General features: G+C 42.6%; 1 protein-coding gene and 1 long non-coding RNA gene across 4 annotated transcripts in view; one reads left to right on the plus strand and one right to left on the minus strand.

Annotated features, from left to right (window-relative positions):
• The window catches only part of LEF1 (lymphoid enhancer binding factor 1), a 53,978-nt gene that overhangs the window by 28,189 nt on the left and 1,574 nt on the right, over positions 1-24,215 (plus strand). Inside the window, exons 5-11 of one of the 3 annotated variants that reach the window (XM_042870850.1) lie at positions 364-454; positions 2,392-2,475; positions 4,310-4,432; positions 5,235-5,397; positions 8,730-8,837; positions 12,465-12,513; positions 13,146-13,186. In XM_042870850.1, the coding sequence (XP_042726784.1) occupies positions 364-454; positions 2,392-2,475; positions 4,310-4,432; positions 5,235-5,397; positions 8,730-8,837; positions 12,465-12,513; positions 13,146-13,180 (653 nt within the window). In that variant the 3' untranslated portion in view covers positions 13,181-13,186. The remainder of the gene's footprint in view (positions 1-363; positions 455-2,391; positions 2,476-4,309; positions 4,433-5,234; positions 5,398-8,729; positions 8,838-12,464; positions 12,514-13,145; positions 13,187-24,215) is intronic. The other 2 variants (XM_042870849.1, XM_042870848.1) reach the window with 2 other exon arrangements.
• LOC122179767 lies at positions 377-23,842 on the minus strand. Its single transcript, XR_006178825.1, has 3 exons — positions 23,636-23,842; positions 7,337-7,397; positions 377-1,484 (listed from the first exon to the last, which is right to left on the minus strand). It is a non-coding gene; the product is annotated as an uncharacterized LOC122179767 (long non-coding RNA).

Raw genomic sequence — 24,215 nt, forward strand, 5'->3', positions numbered from 1 at the left:
TTGTCTTGCTTCGTGCTGCTTGTTGGAGGAGTTCCTCAGGATTTTACTGGGTTTGGTAGAACCATTTAGAGGACAGTTTTGCCTAACTCACTTGGCAGGAAATCTGAACTTGTGCAGGTCCTTAGCCCAGACATTTATTGTGCCGTTCCACTTATTTTTCCCCCCATTGTTTCTATCTGAATTGCAATACTTATTTATTTTTTAAAAGGTGGCATGAGTGGCCTTTAACACTGACCAAACAAGTGGTTATTTCTCACCCAGAGCACTAATTCCATCATAGCGTTGGCTGTTAGTTGTGAACGATAACTTGCATTTCAAGTATTTTGAGGTGAAAGTCATTCATTCTTCTGTACTCTTTAACAGGCATGTCCAGGCATCCTCCAGCTCCTGATATCCCCACCTTCTATCCCTTGTCTCCAGGGGGGGTTGGACAGATAACACCACCTCTTGGCTGGTAAGATCTTTTAGCTTCTTTTCAGACAAGGTGCATGTTTGTACCATCCGCTGGTGTTGAGTCAATTGCAGCATTAAAAAATAAGAATGTCATTGCAGTAAGAAATAACTATGTTATTTGAGTTTAAAAGATCAAAAAATGTTGATCTTTGAAATGAATTGAATCTGGTTTTTGAACACGTACAGAAATTGAAGTGTGTAGATTTCACTTTGAAGTCTTATGGCTCGGATTTGTGGCTCTTGGCATTTGGAAAGATAGCAGAAAACAGTTCTCAAGGAATTAAATGTAAATTTTTAATAAACAAAATTGCAATTACAGGAGGGAGGGGAGGTAAGAGAGAACTTTGAAGTGTGTGTGGTGGGGGGAATCTTGAAACTGCACCAAAATGGAGAACAAACTTTTGTAATCTGCTGCTTCTTACAGTTTCTGTATGGAGAGAAGCCTCAGTTATTAGGAGACTTTGCTCTTCTTGCTAATATTAGCACTCGTAAGATCTTTCTGTGCCATTCAGAGTGTCATCTTCCTTTTGGAGGAAACACATGGTACTTTCAGAATGTAATCTATTTGGCAAGATGCTTCATGTCTGCTTGGAGTAGATACATACTCACTCCTCAGTTCTCTCAGAGCAGGGAATAAGTAAACAGAGCAACAGTTTCAGTGCTTTAGAGTCCTTATCTTGACTAATCTGTGCCCACACAACGAGAGACGTAGATGTTCTTCATGTGTCTGTGTATGAGAGGAAAACATAATCCAGATGACAGCAGGCAGGGAAAGTAGAGACTATAAGATGGTTAAGCGCTGTGTTGCTGGCAAATCTTGCAGGAAGTGCCACATGCCTTTTTGGAGCAAATTGTTATCAGATACAAAACTAAAATATGGAAGCATCTGACTCCCCATTCATTGCTGCTAGGCTGACTCACCACCTCCACCACCAGCAGGCAGTTCCTGGCATTCATTTTCCAGATGTGGTCCATCATTTCTTTTGAATGGTTTCATGATGCAGAGGATGGCAGGGAGGGGAGTGGCTTAACTGGAATGAGAAAGAAGAGGAGAGACAAGCTGTGATTTTACAAGGTTTGGGAGTGTGTTCAGCAGTGCTCATTGACAACTGGACGTATCTGGCCATCCCTTATGCACCATGGCTTCCAGCTACCTCATGTGTGGAAGTGCAGCTGAGACTTCCTCCACTCCTTAAGCATTCCTGATTTCCAGTAATTTAGTCCAAGTATGAAACCAATATCCTGAACCCTACAAAGGCCGCTATCCATTTCTTTTCTCTCCACTTCTGGAAAGCTGATCTACCAGTGAGTAGCTCTTGGAACAGGATTGGCATGTGTGGTGATCTTGTTGGGCTGGTTCAGGTACTGGGGCTGAACTTGGTAAGGCTGAATTTTAGGTAGTCAGGGTGTACTTGTGTTGCTATTGGGCTTTTTGTCATAGCAAGTATAGTTTCTTAGAAGAACTGGTCACTTGTTCCTCACTACAGAATACACAAATGAAGAAAGTCTTAAGATATCACAGACTTATGAAACTATTCAAAAGGTTTTCTAGGTTGGTAATTCATACTTTAGTGTTCTTGCACTGAACTACATTGGGAATATTTGGAACAAAATACCTCTTTTGTAAGAGCTAGTTAACCAAGTCTGATTGCAATGTTTCTAAAACTAGATGCAAGGGGGTATGCACGTGTGTTTTGGAGGAGGAAGGTTGGTTGTTTTGCTTTCCTCTCCAGTAGAAACCTGGACTGGGAATCTTTCATTAGCTAAGGTGAAGGTCCTAAGTATTCAAAGCTAATAAACACCTGAACACAGCAGAACTCTGGAAAATTTTGCCTGTTTTTGTTTCACCCTGAGTTCCCATCAAGTGCTTACAACTCTAGAGTTACTACTGAGTACCGTATCATATGATTGATGGGTTCCTTTCTTCTGTGACATCAGGCAAGGTCAGCCTGTATATCCCATCTCGAGTGGATTCAGGCAGCCCTACCCATCCTCACTCTCAGTCGACCCTTCCATGTCCAGGTAGGTGTAGGAGGTGAATGACTGACTGGGGAGTAACTGCTGGCATTAGAGGGCAAGTTGCTCTTCTGCTTGCATCTTGGTCTGCCTTTGCTTGCTTTTCAGTCAGCTAAAACTTTATGCATACATTTTTATTTAACATATTTGTGTATATAACAGTTTGCCTGGATCCCACACTGGTTTTATTCAGCATTTTCTTGGCAGTTTCTGAAGTATCACAATTAGGAGCACCAGTAAATTGTCAGCAATTAATTGATCTGCTTCATCTGAAATGAGTCATTGGTTCCTTTCTAGATGTAATATACAACGTGCATACTTTGGTTTTACTCATACAAGTACGAAGCCAGGTGGATTGTTACTCTCATTCTGTAGTTTTATTTTCAAGGTTGTTGGTTATTAGTCTTGAATCATTTAGGTATCACTCCACAAAGAAACTTGCTCAGAAATAGATATTTCATAGCCCAATGCCATTAATGGCAGGGGATGCCAACACAGTGTGTTTGTGCTGGTGTGTGACTCAGGCACTGTGTCTTTATGTTAAGCGCAAGCAAGCAATGCTAACTGAGACTTGGCCATGACACACTCCAGTCCTCCTCTTCTCTGCTTTTGCACTCTGAAGACAGCTTCTGCATCCTGTGCTTGGTGTACACAAGGTTGCAATATACCATTCTTGTTTCTTTTGTGTGACCTGTAGAAGACACATCCTCTTGCATGGGGAAGTAAGACAGGCCACTTGATATGTGGTAGGTCCTCTTGCCTCTGTCTGTGTGGCTGTCCCTTCATTTCTTTGCAGTGGAATGACAAGCATGCGCCCGCCAGGTGATTGGGAGGAAAAGCCACTCTTTCTCTGTAATAAAATTGCCTGATCTGGTTACAGGGCTTTATATTTGCTTTATTTTGATGAAGTGGAGGAAGAGACCAAAGGGACTAGAGAAAAGAGAGGCTGAATGCCATTCCTTAACCAGCACTCATTCAGCAAAGCTTTAGCGCATGAGCTTGCTTGTAATGTTACTGGGGCATTCCACCAATCCAAAGGCTAGCATGTAGATTTTTGTGTGACCTTGGGCTTGCAGAGCTTAGCACCCTGGAGGTCTGTCTCAGCCATCCTTGAGGAGGAACTGGGATAGCAGGGTGAGATGATGGAGTTAGTGATGCTGTTTTGTTTTCTGTTTTCCTTGTACAGGTAGAAGGAAGGTTAATTTAGGACACAAATCTTTCTTTCTCTCTCTTTACTTTTTTTTTTTTTGTTTTTTAATTCTTTCTTCCAGAATGTAGGAATTTTTTATCAATATTAGTTTGTGAAGAAGACAATGAGTTTAGGTGAAGTGATGCTAAGATCTTTTAGTTTAAGTACTTTGCAAAGCAAGAGATTCTTTACAGACCTATCAGGGACTTCTTGAAAAGACTTATTCTTTTATTTTATTTGTTTCTGCATGGCAGTACCCTCTTTTGCATTGTCTGGTGGTGGATATTCTACAAGTGTTTATATCTTGGTGTGAAAATACAGTTTTTGGTTAAAAAAAGTGTATTTTTGTTGCTAATCAGTGCAACAGTACAGCCATTAAATGTTTCTGGTGTGCATTGCTAAAACTACTTGCCCGAAAGGTAATAAAATAACTTCTTTAAAACCAAAATGGTGACTTTTTTTTTTTTTTTCCTTGAATAAACTGGCTACAATGCACAGATCTCAGCCAAATATTTTTCATGCAGTCTTAAGGAATTGTCTTTCCATTGCAAGTTCTGTAGTGTTCGCATTCTTGGGCATCCCACTGCTGTCATATTTGTTTGATGCCTATCTTCAGTAGGGTTACAGACCTTCCTTTGTTTTCTCTTCTAGGTTTTCACATCACATGATTCCTGGTCCTCCAGGCCCTCACACAACTGGAATCCCTCACCCAGCTATTGTAACACCTCAAGTGAAACAAGAACATCCGCACAACGACAGTGAGCTAATGCATGTGTGAGTCTGCCTTTCTGTGCTAGCCCTTTATCTATAAATGCCAGAAAACTAACCCTATCTGAAGAAGAGTCAAGGTTAAAACAAAACAGCAACAAAAAAAAGCAGCAAGCACCTTACATGGCCTCTCTGAATATTAACTTTTCTCCTATAACTAGGAGAGTTAGCCTAGATGACCTTTAAAGGTCCCTTCCAACTCAAACAATTCTGTGATTCTAACATCGAAAAGAGATGAGGGTTACTGTTTTAGAAAAGTAATGATGCCATTTGTCATTCCAATCCAGCGCTCCTAAGCTATCAGTGGCAATCATTTTGATTGCAGTATAATTGTGGATCTGTCTACATGAGGTTGGTGCCTGAGTATGAATTCACAAGCTTTTTCTGGGAACAGTTTTAACTGCGAAATCTACTAGTAGAAAGCAGCATTTTTGCTTTCTTCTTCAAGGTCTCAGAAAGAAGTGGGTGAGGAGTTATCCTCCTGCCTAAAACAGTGTCCTGCCAGGATAGCAGATATAACCGTCAAAAAGAGAATTGAGATAGGTGATGAATTTGGAGCAGATTCACAGATCAAATGTTATTTGCTAGAGAATGTCAACTTGACATCTACCTGAGTTTTACGTTCAGTCAGTTCTCTAAAAAGACATGAAAGGGGGCGAGACATGACCACTGAAATCCAGATTCTTACCAGTTATTTGCTACTGTAACCATTGATTGGAAATTTCCATTGGGTTTGGGTTTTTTTTAGGCTGAAGGTAAATGTAGATGCTTTTTTTCCCTCTTTCCCCCTTCCCCCACCACGTTTTAGGAAGCCTCAGCACGAACAGAGAAAAGAACAAGAGCCAAAAAGACCTCATATTAAGAAACCTCTGAATGCTTTCATGTTGTACATGAAAGAAATGAGAGCGAACGTTGTAGCAGAGTGTACTCTGAAAGAAAGCGCAGCTATCAACCAGATTCTTGGCAGAAGGGTATGTACAGAAGGGTGTGTGTGCGCTCACGGGTGCTGCTAATTTGTGTGTTTCCCTTTAGTGAGTGTGATGGCTCGCTTTCTGCTTGAGGTGCTAACTAATGTGCAACTATCAAATTAGCTGTAGAAGATAAAACAGGTGACTAAAAATAAAAGCAGTGACTTGATTTTTTTTCTTTTCTTTGGAGTTAGTCTCATCATCCAATTGATGTCTGTTCCATTCGTGTCACATGTCAGCACCTCAGGCGAGAAATACTCTCATCCACACGTGGAAGGAACATTCAGATCACCTTCTAGGTCCTCCTTTAGGCTGGCATCCATCAGGAGGGGCTCATTCAAAGATAAGTGCTGAATGCCAACAGAGATAGAAGTGAAAAATGAATGCGGTGCAGGTCTGGCTGTAAAAGCATGGAGACTGGGAGGGACCTGAGGAAGTCATTCAGTCCCACACGTGCTCTACAAGCACTGGTTTCCTCAGCTTTCTCAGGGACTTCTCAGAGTCTCAGGGACTCAGATGTTGACTGAAGTCACCAGCCGAATACTGATGGTCACAGCACATGTCCCAGAGTCTCTCAGTAGCCTTGCTGAGAGCCATTTGCTTTTGTGGCACTGTAGGCTTGTTTTCTCCTATCCATGCGCTGAAAAATGAAGGCCAACCCACAGTTACAAACTTGATGCTCAGTGTAAGTATTGTTAAGTATTACATAGTGTTGAGTATTGTTCTTCCAAAGGGAATGCAGCATAGATAATCACCCATTTTAGCACCAAAATTTTAAAAACCAAAAATTTAAAAAGAGACAACATTTGTAATAGCAAATATGGATTCTTCAAATTGCCTTGCTCAGTGAACGCCTTTTTTTGACCACTTGTTAGGTCAGTATCAAGAGGCTCTAAAACTCCCTGGAAGCCCTGTGCTTTTAAGTGGGAAGTCAGTACACAATTTTAGCCTTCTGAAGATTTTTTTCTCCCTCTCAAACAATGCAGAAATTTCTTGTTACTTATCCTGGTTCCTTTGGTTCTTCTTTCTCTCTGATGTTTTTGTTGCTTCTTCTTAAATGACATCTCGATGCTTATATCTTCCATTCTTGCATGCAGCTCCCTATGATTGTATTTTCATTCTCATTCTCTTAGTGATTCGTCTTAGTTGCTGAGTATGTCTTGGCCTGAATGATGGCAGTGGCCTATGTGTCTCCATTTTGCTAATGAATCAAACCTCACTGCTCTGCTCAATGCTTTTTCCATTGCTTTGACTTCTATTTCCGTAAAAGTACTTCAGGTTCTGTGGTACAAATGTACTTCTTATCCTGTATAATTGCTTGGAGATTAATTATTGTCGAACGTTTTGTTTTCAGTCATTCTCTTCCCTGTTCTCTGTACTCTGTGCCACTTTGGAACAGGAGCCTCTGTTCTCAGGAGCTGACACCTTGCGTGCTGCTGAGCCCTCTGATGCCATCAATTAGTCAGAAAGTCCAACGTAGGAAATCCTCATCTTTAACCAAGGAGAGCTTCTTTCTCTGCTCCCACCCCTTTGCCTCTGGTTCTAGGTCTTAGCTCAGCACTTCTTCACACCCAGCAATGGTCAAAGCATAAAACACTCTCAGTGAAATGGTGGCCTTACGCGCCTTCCAGGTCTGCAGTATGGAAGGATGCCAACTTCTAAGAAAAAACCTTCTAACCCAGAGCTTTCTCTGCATGTTTTGGAATCCCAGTTTTGCTCTTCACTAGCTCAGAGGGTTTTAAATGTAGGCACTGAAGCCAGCAAGAAATGAAAGACTGGCAGCATTGCCATACAAGGAGCAGTTTTGTAACTCTAAGAACAAGTGACACTAGAAAATGGAGAAGAATGGGCCAGGCAGCTACAGAAAAACTCCATATAACCTGTAAAAACTTCCAACAATGTGCTGAGTGGAAAATTAAGTTTCCATTCTTAGACGTTTTACCTTTACATTTCTGGTAAGGCAGCTGTTCTCTGTCTGTCCTCTTGGTACCAGCGAACTATATCTGTAGAAAAAGAGGGTGTCACCTTATCTTATTTTCTTGAGGTTTTTCACTTCATTCACACTAAACCAGAAATGTTCCACCTGTCACAGAGGCAGTCTGACCCTTCTTGTCCCATACAGAAATTTGGCTGCCTCAGTTGCTTGTGTGGAATTTGTTTCACAGTTGTAACTGGCCTTCTGTTGCATTACCTGATGTTGACTGCTTAGACACAAGTGAAAAATGCTCAGAACCTTCCAGTTTTGGAATGCATGTGTGGAGTATGAGAGCTGCAAATAGGCTGAGCTGCTCTGCTCTCAGTAACACATCGAACTTGCCAAGTCAAGGCAGACCAGCCCTGTAGTTCACATCTTCTGACATATAACAAAACGGTATTGAAAATCAGATGTGATTGGACCTGAAATCGTGATTCTGTAAATTATTCTTGCATGAGTGCCTCGCTGATTTCATGTCTGTGTTTTTAGTACCTTTCTTTTTATAATGCATCCTGCATCACTGTCGCTGTCTGTCCCAGTGCACGTTGTCGATGTCAAACAAGACCCTGAAAGCTGCAGCAGTGAATCTGCTTCTAACTAGAACTCCTTCTGTCTTTTTAGCTCAGGTCTATTATAGATGTTTCAACAACTACAAAATGATTAGGTACCATGGTGCCTTTTCCCCTGTGCAGGGTTTCGGTTTAGTTTGTTGTTTTTTAAATTAGGTAAAAAGAGCAGGATTTATTTTATATTAAATTTATCCTTTATTGGTCACAGAGGTCAACTCGTCATTTGGAAGACTACAGTTCTGTGAGGTTTGTTTCTTAGAAACTTTTTGCAGTTGCCATTTTCTCCTGTTACAACCACAAGAAAGTGGAAGGCGGGTACCTTGGAGCTCAATGTGGAGAAGTTGATCTTGGAACAGGAGCCTGTTGATGCTTTGAGAGCCCTTTGTGACAATGAAGACCTGCATGCAGCTGCTTCAAAGCAAGACAGCAAACCCTTCTGTTCTGGGGAGCTCAGTGCCCTTTAAAACCTGCTGGTTTTTGTCAAGAACTAGAATATTTTTTGCTTTTGTGTGTGCCTGTGTCATGTTGAGAGAACATGGTTCTTTGAACGGATTATACGGTTAGCCCTGTTTCCATAAGTGATTTTTGTCTTGCTCAAGGCAGTTGGCAGTTACAGAGTTGACAAATGCCTGAAAGTTGTTTAATAAACATGGGTGCTTGTAACTGCTAATGAATTTCATTTTTGCAATGGAGAAGGACCAAATCAAAGTCACAAAAATACTTGTTCGTGTCATCTGTTGCTTAGGTATGAGTTATTTCCTGGTCTAATACTGTGTTTATTTGGCTTACAGTGGCATGCTCTCTCTCGTGAAGAACAAGCAAAATATTATGAACTAGCTCGTAAAGAAAGGCAGCTACACATGCAGCTTTATCCAGGCTGGTCTGCAAGAGACAACTACGTAAGTCGCTCTCTTGAAGGTTCTTTTCAAAGTAACTTCCTTCTTTTTCTTTTTTGACATGTAACTCGTGGAAAGCTCTGATAAGAAGGGATGGTGGGCAAACATAAGCCTGGTATTTGTTTGCACTTCATACATCTAGAGATTCGGAGATATTGTTGTTGTTGAGATGCATCTTACGATGGTCACTATTTTTGAGGGGAAAACTTAATACAGAAAGTTCTTCTAAGCAATCTGAAAGCTGAACTTTCCATAATGCCATGTGATTACTTTATATCCAGAAATCTTCTGAGCTAAAAAAAAAAGGGGCACCTCCCTTTCAGGAGAACAAAAGCCAGGGGAATTGCTGCACAGTGAACTTTAGTTGAAAGTAATTCAGGATGGTCCATGTCTGAAATAAAGCCTGGAAGACCTGTATAAATAAACCTTACAATAGATTTTGCTTTTATACAGTTCAGAAAAGCTAAAAAATTTAACAAAGTTTTTTTTTTAACACTCATTTTTTATAATTAAATATCAAACAAGCACTACTGTCACACTGCATTGGCTCACACTACACAACTACACAATTGTTCTCCCTATGAGCAGTCAGGGGAGTTGTGTGTTACATAGTTCGAAAGCCACAGTCCTTAGAGACTGACCCCAGCCCAAGATCTTGGCTCCTTTCTGTCCCCTATCAACTGGACATTTACTGTGATAGGAAGTGTACACGCTGTATCTGGCTTAGTTTCCCATCTGTATTGGGTGGACAATAGCATTTTCTGTTTCAGTGATGTCTTCTGGATGTTGAAGATTTTGAGACACCTGAATGCAGCATTAACAGGGACTGCAGAAGTACCCAACGTTTCCAATGCAGCACAGTGACTGCTCAGCTTAAACGAAGTTTTTTGTTGTAAGCCTGAGTCTCTAAGGGAGATTTTTGGCATGGAAAGTATTGACACAGAAACTGTGTGATCATCTGTGAAGCAAAAGCCTTGGTCTTGCTCACATCCATGCCCGGTTCTGTAAGCACAGATGTTGCTGTAAGCACTGGCAGCCTGTTTCTGTCTGTTTTATAGTCTTTTTTCCTAGCACATGAGCTGTCATGACCTTATGCAGGTGGGGTTTATTTCAAGTAACCAAGACCATGTCAACAGATCTGTTTTGAAATGCACCTGGGAACAAACACAGCCTTGCTGAAACGTCTCTGCAGCAAGGGGACTTCAGTTGTCTTGAAATTACTTGCTGGAAAATCAGAGTACTTCACAGCGGTGCCAGCTCACGCTTTACTTGCCCTCAGCTTTCCCTGTGGTGGTTGGCCTTTGAAGTGCCAGAAAGGTACTTTTTGGTAGCTTACATTTACCTAGGGAACAGTGACTGTCCTGTGATGGTCAGGCATATTGGCTTCATGAACCCAATGTATTTTGCCACAGCACACACCACATGCACATACAGCATGAGCAGTGGGCCCGCTGTTTCTTACACACACTGACAGACATTTTGAGGGTATAAGATGGCACACAAGAATTCTCTCTTTGATGTGCTTCCTACTTATATCCTGTGTAGCAGTGCAGCTCTGACGTGCTCCAGTCCTATATATTACAGCTAGCGTTCCTCCCGCAGCCCTCTCTGCCTCTCCAGAAATGCCAGCACTTGTTGCAGCAGTGGTGAGAAGGCAATCAGAGTTGATCACAGTTTGTCACTGAATCCTTTTGGGGTCTAAGTCATCATAATTTTCCTTCATTTTTGCCAACTTGCAGTCAAAAATGACACTACTGATTTAGCAGAGAGATTGTTGCAGTATTTTCAAAGTTAATAGTGACTTGGGGATGACTTATGTTGTCAATTTCTGGGTACTTATTAATGTTTTTTATTACTGACATCCAACGTAGTCCCTCCAAGTGTCACAAGCTACTTCTTTTGGGAATGCTGACAATTAGCTTTCAGCTCAGCCTTTTCCTTTTGTCCTTTAAATTCTGATATCGTAGATGGATCTCAAATCAGCTCTCAGGACATTTCAGTATGCAGTACAGTGAAAAAGCATTGTCCGGGTGCTTACATGATAAAGCACGTTGCTTTGAATTTCCCTGAGCTCCACAAATGTGCTTTGTGATTCCTTGCTGTGGTTCTGTCTTTGGGAGCTCATTCACAAGGTGTTGCCCAGTCCAGCTGCCAGCCTCAGGAGCTCCTCTGGTGGGGAGGACATGGGGGGACAGCAAGTTACACTCCCACACACTGCCTCTGCAGCAAGGTTTGCCAGATCTCATCTGCTAGAGCCTCTCCTGCAGCCTGAATGCTTTCTTAAAATATATGTGGATATGACTTTTCATTTTTTCTTTCTTTTCTTTTCCATTCTTTGTTTCTCTCTCTTCTATTTTACTTTTCATTTCTTCTCCTTTTTTCTTTTTTTCCTTTTTTTCCTTTTCCTTTTCCTTTTCCTTTTCCTTTTCCTTTTCCTTTGCCTTTTCCTTTTCCTTTTCCTATTCCTATTCCTTTTTCCTTTTCTCCTTTTCTCCTTTTGCCTTCCCTTCCCTTCCATTCCCTTCCATTCCCTTCCCTTCTCTCAGTTCTCTTTTCTTTTCTCTTTTTCTCTTTTCTCTCCTTCTCCATCTCCTCCTTCTTTCCATTTCCCTTTCCCTACCCTAACCCCTTCTCCCCTTCCTTTTCCCCTTTCTCTTCCTCTTCGCCTGCCCTTTCTCCTGCCTTTTTTTTTTTTCCTTTTCCCTTCTCCCTTTTCTCTTCCCTTTCCTTCTCTTTTCCCTCAGTAAAAAGCTGTGACTGAGAAGACTGCAAATACAGAGCAATAAGGAGAAGTCATGTGGAAGAATGTCAGGGTGGCAATTAGGGCGATACAGGATGACTGAGGTTTAAAATTGTGGGTCTGAGCTGATCCTTTGTTCTCTGACAGCCCATGCGACCCAGGCACTCTGGCCTTTTTGATAGCCGGGGGCGTGAGGGAAGGCTGATTCTGTGTGTGGGTTGGCACGATGGCTGTGCTGACACACTGGTGCCAGCGTGGTGGCCAAGACAGACAGCTGCCTGGCGGCCATTCCTGTCCTGCCCTCACTCACGCTGAGGCCTCTCACTGCACACCAGCCTGTTATTTGTGTGGGACACTCCTCACTGCAGGCATGGCCATACAAGACTTGGCTTTTGTTAAGATACAGGCATTATCAGAATGGTTGTAGTTGGCTGGTTTGCACCCTGGGGGCAAGTTGTGGTTGTCCTAGGTATTTTCAGCACCCTGTCTGCTGTTGCCATGTATTACAGTGTGAGTATCTGCATGTGTGAAGAACTCTTGTAAGACTCATAAATTAGGATATCAGCATATGTGTCATCGGTTTATTAAGCATGAGAAGTCTTTTAGATGCTTGCGGCTGCCAGTGTTAGTTGAAGAGGTGCCAGAAATTGTAACTCGGTTTAGATACAAAAATGTGTATTGCTCGTGTGCATATTTCTCCTTAGATACTTGGAGCAAAGCCCTCATTACCACTGAAACAGCGAAAGGTTTAGCTACCCCCAAAACAATTGTGTTTTTTTCCTAACTGCTTTCTCAGTGTCCAGATAGCTTTTCTTTCTATGGTGTGAGGCAAGGAGGGCAAAAATACAATGTTTGTATGTGATGGTGTGGTAACATCACCTGTTTTGCAGGGGAAGAAAAAGAAGAGGAAGAGAGAAAAGTTGCAGGAATCAGCATCAGGTAGGCAATGTCCAGCTCTTACTTAGTACTTACATTCAGAAACCAAGGCTCACACTATTTAATTTTTACACGCTGCTCTCTAACGCTTGCTTCTGATCTTCTTTAAAAGATAGTTCACTTTGAATGTGAGCTTGTAAAAATGCACACAGAACGTGTTTCCTTTCCTTTACGCCTTTCCTGACTACACAACATCTGTGTCTGAAGTTACTTGTTGCTGCAATTGCTGTCGTGCTTTACTTTACCTTTGCTTTTCTCCCCAGTCAGTGTTGCATCATCCTTAGACTCAACCTCTCAAATGTCGCGTGGGATTACTGGACGCTGAAAAGTTCACACTGACCTTTTTGTAGCTACTATAGTTTTTATCAACCATATTTTACGTTTCTGTGTACACTAACAGCTGCCTGGTGGGCTGGCTAAAAGCATCAGTGAGGTCTCCTCTTTGCCTTTAAAATACAGCAAGAGAAACTGTTTCCCCCAACAAAAATGGCTGGTATAAGAACCATGAAAAGAAAAACGAAAAAATAAAAACACACACCAAAAAAAAAAAATGTTATGCTGTAGCAAACAAACTTATTTGGAATGTGCAAAAACTCTGTAACAGAAATTTGTTAAAGGAAAACAATCTTCTACAGGTACAGGCCCCAGAATGACAGCTGCCTACATCTGAAGCATGGTAAGAACATCTCTAAAGCTTTCCTGATAAAACTGATTTGTAAAATGAGCTTTCTTATCAATTTTCTGCAATAATATGGATTTAGCAAAAATGGCAGAAGTATCATATCCCAAAGCTAATGTTACTTCAACTTCTGATGGTTTTTATACCGGCTATCAATAGATTATTATGTGTTCACCATTTCACTTCTTAACCTCAGTATTTCCAAACTGACTGTACCTCACTGACTTGCTGAAGTCTGCCTTTGAAGCACAGGGTTGGGTTTATTAAGCAGTGCAAACCATCCCAGCCAGCAGAATGCTGCAGTTCCCAACACGTGGGCTAGAAGCTGGCTTTGGAGCGCATTTTCTGTGCTGACACTGGCTGGCTGGGCACACCGTTCTTGTAATTTATTCACCTGTATACTAACAACATACCTGCTAAGAACATGGGACTGTGTTCCAGTTGTATCAAAAATGTCTCCCTTGATTGCACAGCGATATTTTGGCAGAGTGGGGTTCTTTTTGTTGTAGTTCCGGTGTGTGTTTTCTCTCTTTATATCATCTTCGAGGAGGGTGAAGGGAGTCGTTGTTACACATAGGCAGTAACACCACCAAGCTGGGCTGTGAGAGCACACAGAAAGATTCTCATTTCTCAGTGTTTGTGTTGGAAGGCTGGTTTTTGTCCTCCTGCCAGTGAGATATGTTTTCTAGTAGGAGTGGAGTTCATTTAAAATAATAGCGACTTCCACACAGTCTAATTAACCCACACTGCTCTTGGGAGATCCCTGAGAGTTCCAGGAGCCATGCAAAAGTAACACTCTCTACACATCTGTATGCATTAGGAATGAAATGGGTTCTTCCTCTCCACTCCTCTGACTTGTTTGACCACGCGATCCCCTTGGCACCTGGAGCTGTCTGCAAAGTGGCCTCCTGCTGCCTCCCCCTCTGCTCTGACTTCCAGCCAGGGGAAGCCACGCTGGCTTTGCTCTGTGCAGAACGGCACCCAGCAGCCAGGCAGCACAGCTCAGGTCTCTTCTGTGCTTCAGCCTTGAGTTTACCATTGGTACTTCAGATTAGGTGCCCTGGACCATGTTTGTTTTGAGTATTTTTTCCCTTCAATGTTAATGCAGTACCAATGAACATCACATGTATGATGGGCAATCATTTTAACATTGTGTTTGGGCATTTTTGTGTTGGCATATCTGAGTTAATGCACAGAAACTAATTAGAATACCATTAAGTTTAGCATGACAGGTAAAATCTGGGGAATGTTTGGTTTCTTGGACACATTACAATTAAGGAATGGCTGCTTTGCCTACGCTGAACTACTCTTACTAAAGTCTCCTTGCATTTTCTATAGTAGCATATTAGTAGAAATAGAAGATGAGGAATGTTCTGAGTATGTGGGCTTTCTTCTCTTTAAATTCCACCCCCCTTCCTCCCTTCCGTTGAGCTCTGTAGTAGTGTGGAAACTGTTGTGATATCTGTGTGTCCTCACACAATGTACACAATGAAGTGTGGGAATAGCAGGCACCTTCTCCCACTGACTGGGAAGGTGCTGTGGGCTCCATATTTGCATGCATCAGTGGCCTCACAAACATTGGATGCTGAGTGAATGACTGTAGGTCTCCACTGAGACATACAGATGTGCTCTAGCTGGAAGAAAAAGCACAGAATGAATTAGGGAACCTGAATCGGCCAGACTTCAAAGTAAACTTCTGAAGGTTAAGACTATTGCCCTTTGCAAGCCTAATCCAAGGAATGTTTTGCCCACAAGCGTAATATTTTACCAGGCCCACAGCAGAGCTGTTGTAGTCTTCACTGGATGGAGATGATAAATTTGGGAATGCCTTCCAGTGAGCACAAAGAGCTCTTGGAGACAGGAAAACATGGGCTTCCTTACTCGTATGGCTGGTGTAAGGAAGAGGGGGAAGGAGGTGGGAGGTCTGGGAAGGAGACAAGCATTCTGTTATCTGAGAAGAATCAGAAATGAGTAGGTGGCAAGACCAAAGAAAGAATCTCGAGATGCGGCACAAAGGAGATGAGCCAGAGCTGTAATTACGGTGACGTGAGAAGGATGAAATGGTGGGAGGGTTATGTGGTGGGATGTTCAGAGGGAAGTAACGGAAGAGACGTGCAAACAGAAATGATTTAAGAGACTGTGAAAGTTTGGGTTGGTTTTTTTTTTTTTTTTTGGTTCATGAACGCTACAGGACATAAGTGATTTTTAAGATAGACCTCCAATCAGCTTTTTGGCTTGCTTATCATTTGAGCAGTGAAATCAAGATGGTAGCATAAGTTGCTCCTCTTCTCAGAGTTGTACACAACAGCGAGCTCCTTACGGCTTCATTGCCATAGTTAGGATTTAACTGTGCTCTCCAGCCTGCATTTGTAAAAGTGCTTTAATATTAGAGAGTTTTACAAATGCTGTGACCTGGTACTCTAGCCCTTGGTAACTTACCCTGGAATACTCCAAAGCATGTGGCCATTCTTGAAGAGCTGCAGAACTGTCCCCATTTGTCTTTGGTTCACATGGCCCAACACAATACTGTATATAGTGCTCAAAATAACTTGCATTTATTGAAGAAGTATCCCTTCTTACCTCCTTCTAAAGTCAACTGAGGATAGCATAAGACCAACAATGGTAAAAATAAGTTTGGAAGAGGCCAGGAAGAAAGGAAAATGAAGAGAGCTAAGACAATGTAAAAACTGCCTGTTGAGTACCTTTTGGAAAGGTGGGGTGCTTTTTGTTTTAAACACAGCTTGTAAATGGGAGCAGTTCTATGTCAGAAGTGATGATTTCTGATTCCCTGCTTTGACCTTTGAGAAGAAAAACTGATACTGTAGCATCTCATGGCTATTTATAAATCATTGAGGAAGTTGAAGGGTGCTAACAAAAATCCCCCTAATAAATAGTTAACTTTTACTGACTTGCAGTGTAGGGTAATTGCAAAAAGCAACATCGTTTGACATGTGGCAGGATGCAATTGGGAAGTCCTCACAAGCTACATTATTTAACATTGTGTTTTGGCATATCTTCAAGGGCTAGTAAGAGCAATAGGGAAGTGTAACAGACATTTGAAAACCTGTGAGAAGTGTATATGTGGCTTGCAGAATGCAATCACAATTAGCACTTAGATTGGCGAAGTTTTCAAAAAGAAGGTAACTTGACTAATGTTGATTTAGAATCAGAAGCACTTAGAAGGATCAGATTAAGAATGTTTAATTTGAAACAATGAATAACCTGTAATATTTCAAATCTCCTAGATGGAAATTAAAGCCTAAATTCTGTGCAGGAGAAAATTTGGATGGTGTTGTAAGAAGAAGTCTATGGTTGGTTTATCTTTCGCTTGCAACTTAGAAGCAAAAGAGTTAGGTTGTGAAAGAGTATAAAGTGGACTGATCCACAGCAAGCATATACTGTGGAAAAGAACCATCTGATGACTGCAGTCATCGTTGACCATGAGCTTCCAGCCACTGGCCTGGAGATGCAGAGGGAACTTGGTACCTTGTTTTCTGAGGCATATGTTTAATAACATGGCTTGTCCAGTGCTCTTGAAATTCCTCCTAGTTGTTTTTTTCATTTCAAACTACTTCTGCTCCTATACATAGCCCTTTCCTGTTGGGAAACATGACACAGCCTGGTGGGTCTGTGCAGAAGTCAGTGTTTGTGGTGATGGTGGTGCAGGGACTTGTCCTGGTTTGCTTTAAGATACACATGTGATGATCCATGTTTCCCTGTTCCCTATTCTGCCTATAAATAGAATTCTTCAAAATAGGCAAGAGGTCAGGAAAGAAATGCTCCAAATGTGTCACCTTCTATCACCTGAGAGAAAAGTAAAAAGGGCACCTCAACAGTAGGGCGTTCCCTTGTCCCAAGCAGGATTAACTGTGACTAACTACTACTGAAAGCAATTAGTTTGCTGCTTTCCCCTTCGGACTGTGTGACTACTACAGTATAGCATCTTACAGTAGTTAGAGTGACTGGCGCAGACATGGCCTCTTTGATGGTTAATGCTTCATGAAGCTTCTCCCAGCTTCAGAAAAAGTCACAAGAGGCATTTGGGCCACGTTGGCTATAACATATCTGTAATCACTGGAGGAATTTATAAAAAGGAAAACAAGGAGAGTGAAAAACAAAGAGCGTTTGATGGATTTAAATACTTAAATTATCAAAACAGTTACTAACTACAGTTAACTTCAACCTTTTAGAAATTTTCAAAGACAAGGGGTATGGCCCTCACACAGGGCTGTATATATATCCCCTCCTGCAACTCATTTCAATCTAACGCTGATCCATCCAGGGCAAACAGGGAAAAGTCCGTTCTTTCAGGCTCTGTGACATCAAGAAAAACACCCAAAGGAAAGCTGCCTGCTGTTTGTGTGGCAGGTACAGAAGGGCACTGACACCTGCTGGGGGAGATGTGGCAGAGCATATGCAGTTTCCCCTTTTCCAGCCTGTGAAACACGGGTGGGGAGGGAGGGTATGAAGGCAGTTTTGGAGGCAGTCAGCAACTACAGGAGAGATAAGAGCAAGCCACCACAGTGGCCAAGCATGAGTTCCCTAAATAAAAAAGAGCAGAACGTTTTCATACAGTTAACATAGACACCAGATTGACAAAACAAGAGAATATTGCAAGTACTTAAAAAGGTTAGTTTTTGCAACCAAAGCGTTTAACAAGGTCAGCTACAGAGTCAGCGTTTCCAGTTTTAAACTGGCAAAGAGCAGAGGTGGGTAACTCAGCAGTGAATGCCCAGAGCCTGTTTGTTTTGTCCGTGTGAGCTGCAGATGCTGCTGTGAAGTCAGAGATTCTTGGAGTTTGAAGTCAGTCACATTTACAAGAAGTTAAACAGCAGTATCATTTCTCTTCTAAGGTGTTAGCAGTAGGAGGCTTGGGCTAGAAAGAAGGAATGGTATTGTTCTAACAGCCTTCCTGTGGGACAGGGTGGGGACAGGGAGTAGATTGCTGAGGCACCATTCTTCTCGGGCTGAAAACTGTGTAAGTTGGTAGATTCAGTGAACTTAGCACTGGCCCAAGGATTCTGAGGTCATGAGAAAACTGTGGAAGCAAAATATTTCATAAAGAAAGCTGTAAGATTTTGATCCAAATGAGCATTCTAATACTCATCTCTGTACTGTATTTTCCCTTTGTGGGGTACTTATGTGAAATAATTGAAAATGAATGATTGATGTGTTGTTACAACACTGTCAAAAGCCTTTGCTACTTGAGACTCTTTTTAGGTGTAATCTATCCTCTAACTCAACAGAATTGTATTCACATACAGTTTTGTCAAAGCTCGTCTAGCAAGCTAGCAGTGTTATGTTTCTGTCAGCCTGACTTTCAGAACGTGATTGAATTGAGGAGATCTTTTGCTATATGTGAGTGCAAACACACCCATCCCAAAGACAAAAAAAACAAGAACAAACCTAAACCAAAGACTTGCTGATTTTGACACCATAAAAGTCACTGCTAGTAGAGCGAATCTTCAGTAGCATCAGTTCCTTAATCCTCCACTTTAAGACTTCTAATGCAAGTTATCTTTAAAATCTCTGATCCCTTACCTGCTTGGTAAGACTGTACCATATAAAAAAGTTGAAAGTGTGCAAATTAGAAAGCTGTGCAGGGCTGGAAGCTCACAGCGGGACCAGCTGAAGCACTGCTGTCTGTCCAGATAAACATGAAACCACCAGCCAGTTAGACAAAATACATTTTAGTCCAGTCTTTCAGGACAGCAGCTTCCTGCCATAGTTTCCAGCATTTGTAGATGTTGGAAGCATGTGTGCAAGGGTGTCATTGGTACTGGTGTGTGGGCAGGGTTAGGTACAGATGAGCGAAATAGGAACCATCTCTCTGGGTGTTCCTGTTGCATGCATTGTTGATGCGTGGTTGGGGGGTTAAGGGAACTAAGGAGGCTCAGCTGAGCAGTGAGACATAACTTTTGAGGTTGCTTCCTCCTTGCAAATGTCAGATGCGGATTTCATCGTGAACGTTTAGTTGCATCAGAATTAAACTCTGGACTTTTGGGAGCTCTCTCTCCTTCACCCCTGAGATACCTGAAATTGCATGAGGTAAAATGCTATTTCCAAAATAACTGTATATAATTAATTAGCTTTAAGGTGCGTGCATTTGCTTGTTATTAGGTGAGACTGAGTTTTGCTGACTAGTTGTTTTCTCCCCGTATGCATGCCTTTTGAGATGCACGGCAGGAGGCTTGTGTCTTTTTGGACCTCTAGAGATTTTTTGCTGAGAAGACGTAATTGCATCAAAGGGAACTTGATGTGTTCGAGTTCTGCGGTGGTCTCTGTGCACAGCTGTCTTACCCTGGTAGTGCTGCCCTATGGGGGTGTGACTGTAGAAGTCAGTAACACTCAAGAAGATGTTCTGCTTACATCTCTTGCCTTTGGTTGTATAAAAGAGACTATTTAAATGATTCTACCCATACATTTGCAGATTTAAATATTGAGACTATCTTTCCTGTACAGTATAAAGTGTAATCTATGTTTAATGGCAGCAGAAAAGGTGATCTACAAAGGAAACCCTAAATACATTATTTAAAAAAAAATTCTCACTTACAGATTAAAACTGCAGTAACAATTTCAGCGCCCCTAGAACAGATGGATCTCTCTTCCCAGCTCTCAGTCTATAAAGTAAACAAGGTGTGGAGGTTTTTTCTAAAAACAAACAAACCGAAACAAAACAGAAACCACTGGCACCAAGTCCTGACTAAATGTCTTTCCCTTTTCTTGGCACTTTAACATTTACGATTTTATCATTATTTTAGAGAAAAATTAGATGTGAGTTCATTCAATTTCTTCAGAGAGCAGAGGGGCTTTGTCTTAATCTTCTGAGTATTATAAAGATACAGAAGGGCACAAGCCTATTTTTTCCCCCCTTGCAGGTCACTTTTAGTATATCTACAGATCATTTTTTGTATATCTTCTTTAAGAAGCTGCTGGAGATTGCTGTCTAGAGGTAATCTGTTTTTTATTACACGGAACCTGCCCCCCAACAGGAAAAACATGTCGGGAGCCTTCTAGAATGAGATTGTAGCTCAGTGATAGAGCTTCTAGTTTCACACTGCCTACACAGGGGGCCTTTGATAAGAGCCACACCTGCTTTGGCATTGCTGAGTTCAGCTGAACAAAGCGGGAGCTGCAGAACACCTGGGTGTCCCTGGTGCCACACCAGCCTGCTCAGAAGAGCTCTCAGACCCACTGAAGAGGGATCTGTTACAGCTCTGCCCTTAGCTACTTCAGTGCATCTGAAACACAAGTGGGCATTTTGTAGCTGGACTCCTGCTCACAGTTACCAGCAATGGGCTGAAGCTACAATAGCAAGAATCCTTGCCCCCAGTAACAACTGAACAGAAAACGTTACCAATGACATAGCCTCAACGTGGCAGAATCTGTTGCAGTTTTGAAGTACAATTTTTTCTAATTTCTTTGGCAACAAAGGCAGCTTAAAAAAATGCCTCTGGTGCTTGCTGGCACCCAGCTCTCGCAGAGGGCTTTTTCCTCTCTCCAGTAGGTCTCCAGCCATGTGCTACAATAGCCTGCAGGACCCTGAAGCAAATCGGATTACTAAAACAACTGGGGTTTTGCTGGGAGGTGTTTTTTTGTTTAGAAACAACAAAGGTTGTGGAGTGTTTGTTTTTGTTTGCCCAGAACATTTCAAGGCTCTGGTTTAGGCTAACCTCACAAACCATGGCCCAGCTGGGCAGGAAGAGCAGCAGACGGCAGCGCCTGAACCTCTGTACGGCTCTGCTGTGAGGAACGTACAAAGGGGCTTCACAAACAGAGGGAACCTTTCAGATAAATCATGGCCTCGTTTTGCGTACTCAAGTTTCGGGAGTACAGGATCCATGCTGGCAGCAAGTCGAACATGTTCGTTTGGGACTTCAAAAGAAAATGAGTTTCCGTTGTCGGATCCCTGAGCTTGCCACGTTGTTTGAAGTACTGCATTAAAACCCAGGTTTGGAGACTGGCTTTTTTTTTTTTTTTTTTTTTTTTTTAGTACATGTTACTGCTGTCGTCTTGCATCTTTTTACAACTGCATGAGAACAAACTGTGCTGAAGGAAGGAAGGTGAAGAAAAAAAATGCTGGTTGAAAACTTCTATTTTCTCTTGCCTTCTGTGAAGGGCCAGATATCTCTTTCACTCAGCGCTTTCCCCCGGCCAGGCCCAGAAGCTCAGCTCTCTTTCATAACATCTGCTGATTAGCATCACTTGGATGAATCTGCATAATCCCCTCTCCCTTGTTCCACCAAATGGAGATGAGTGAAAAACCATGGGAGAAGCAAGGGGAACTCGAGGCCCTTGCAGACCCAGCCTTCAATCCACATCATTCCCAAGCATAGGGAGGAATTCTGACCCCCCTCCGGTGCTTCTGCCCTCAGCTGTTGAGCCCAGGCTTGTTAGGACACTTTATTTTTATGGCAGTGGTTCCCAAAATGCAGCTGTATCATTTTAGTAGCAAGGCTTCTCTTGTTACACTGAATTTTTGTTGAATATTATTTCTGTTTCTTACTCGAGAAGGCCGTTTTTTTCTTTCCTCCTGCAGTCAGATGTACAGTGCAAATGGCACAGACAGTGCCTCCTATTGTGGCTCAGGCTCAAGGCTTCACATATGTAAAATGTGACTTGCAGCACTTTCTTTGAAGCCTAACCGCAGCCAGGGAGCTGTAATTGCAGTCTTTGATTGCGCCGACTTCGCTTGTGGATTGGGCTTTGCTAGGGCATGCCTTGCTTGGCCAGACTTCAGCTACAGCCCCCCAGTGAAGCCTTAGATGTGGGAAGTCTTTAGTCTCCTCAGCTCATGCCTGTGGTTTCTTGAAAAGAATCCTGATTTGACCTGTTTTCTATCTGTAAGGCAACACCGTCCTCATTCCTATTTTTTAGGTATTATTTAGTTTATCAGCAGTGGAAGCAATTTCCAGCGTGTAGCTGTAATGAGCAGCTGGGAAAAGGCTGGGTTCTAGATGCTGTTTTCAGGATAGCCAGTGTGTAATTTTCTGTATTGCAGCATTTGCTTACAAATAATCTCTGTGCCTGACCCCTCACAGATTAGAGTACTATCTGCAACCTCCCCACTGGAAAGGAGGCTGCTTAGGCGTAGGGAGAGGTTGTGGAAAAGAGGCAGCAGCTGCTGATGCGGCGCTTGGATGAGAGAGAAGAGCCGGCCACTGGTGGAGAAAGCCAAGGGCCAGAGTAAGGCCGCAGCCGTTATTTTAACCTCCTGACTTCAAAGACAGCTTGCTGGTAAGGGAAGGGGGGAGGAGGCAGGGAACCATCTCAACAGAAGAGCATTTCATTTCCTTCAGTGAAGTAGACATTCCTGGCTGCTAATGGGGAGTAGCTCTGAATCACAGCGCTTGTATCAGACTGCTGTGAACTACTGGCCTGGCGCCTCAAGGCCATTCCTCAACAGGAAGCTGAATGTTTTCATGTAAGACTGAGAGGAAAACCTTCCCAGGAAGAGCAACCTGGACCAAACCTTTGAAAATCTGGGATGAAAAGGCACAAAATAAATATAAAGCTGCAGGGTGCTCTCCCCAGTGTTCCTCTGCTGTTTGCTTGGCCCCTCTTTCGTGCTCCTTGGAAAGGTAGAGCCCTTCGTAGCTCTTTGATCCACATGTGTTACGGAGCACTCTGCTACTTCTTCTAGTTATTTATTTATTTAATAATAATAATTAAAAAAAAAGAAGCAGGAAGCTCAGAAGGCTTTTTTTAGTTGGGACTTGTGCTGGTTTTACGAGGAAATAGGAACTGAATTAGTCAGTGCAGACCACCTCCGTTGAAACTGCTGGTTTTCCAGTGGACTTTCAGCTGTGCTGTTTCAAGAGGCCACAGCAGCTTTAAATGTCCTTTTGTGGCCTACCGACAGCAGGTGAAAGTCATTCACTACATACCAAGGGATGGTGGCATTTGGGGGAAGAGCATCCTCCTTCAAATTAAGGCTGTGCAGTACAGCTTAATCTAAAGCTCATGCTTGTTCCTTCTGTCTTTGTAGCTAAATGCATTGTCCTCCAGCTTTCCCCTTCCCTCAAACAGTGGTCACCTAGGTGGCTCCCACCAAGCAGACAACTTGTTTAGTAAGATTTTGGGTTCTCATCTAGTGCTCACTGAACTCAGAAGGTCCAAAATGAGTTTTGGGGATTTTCTACCCTGGAGCCATTATAACCTCCTCATTCAGTAGCAGTACTCAAACCAGTATGGGAAAAAGTGTTACAATGGCCTACACTCAAGCCACAGGGCATGGGGGCAGGGGGTGGGACTCAGTTACAAATGGCCTTTGTTTACGTAGTACTGCTGTAATATTCGCTGATTATTTCTGCTTGTGGCTCCTATGTGCTCGGTCATTCTATTACAATTAGTATGACAGGGTACACACAGTTGGCAAATTCTGGTAACAGAAATTTGAGTTGTGGCTTAAAAAGCCAATTTCTTCATCAACTTGTTCTGTCTTACCTTGCAAGATTCAAGGTGTCAGCAGTGCATCTTCTCTAAGCAGTTTGTGCATCTCACCTTCTCCACTGAATTGCATTTCTGTTCCAATTTCGGTCATTCCTTAATGACTTGCTTGTTTGGCAGTAGGCAGTACCTGGAGGCCTAGAGGCTCACGTAGTCTTTTGAGATACTGCTAATCCCAAAACCATGGGATTCCATCTGTGGAAAATGCCTGACTCACCAGGCAGTCCCTGGGTCAGAAGGGCAGGGTGACGGCTGAGTCAGCAGTTGCATAAGTCAGCTGATGTAACCCAGAGACCTAATGCTGAAGAACAGTACCTCTCTACAGGGGAGGATCAATAGCCACAGGCTTGCGCCATTGGCCTTTTCACATGGTGTAAGAGCGAGGCCCAAAATCATAGTGAACCGTGCTGCTGGGTGAGAGGCCTGATGGCTGCCTGCAGCTGGAAGATGTACCCTGCATTGCCAAAGAGCAGAATGAGTCCTCCTCAGCATAGGGTCACTGTTCAGAAAGTCTCTCCCACAGCATTCCTTGGCCCAGCTGCTTACAGAAGACAGTGTTGCTTCATTTCTACAGAGC

Source organism: Lagopus leucura, unplaced genomic scaffold (assembly GCF_019238085.1).
Source record: "Lagopus leucura isolate 7727_CA_CO unplaced genomic scaffold, USGS_WTPT01 Super-Scaffold_100004, whole genome shotgun sequence".
Taxonomy (NCBI): Eukaryota; Metazoa; Chordata; class Aves; order Galliformes; family Phasianidae; genus Lagopus; species Lagopus leucura.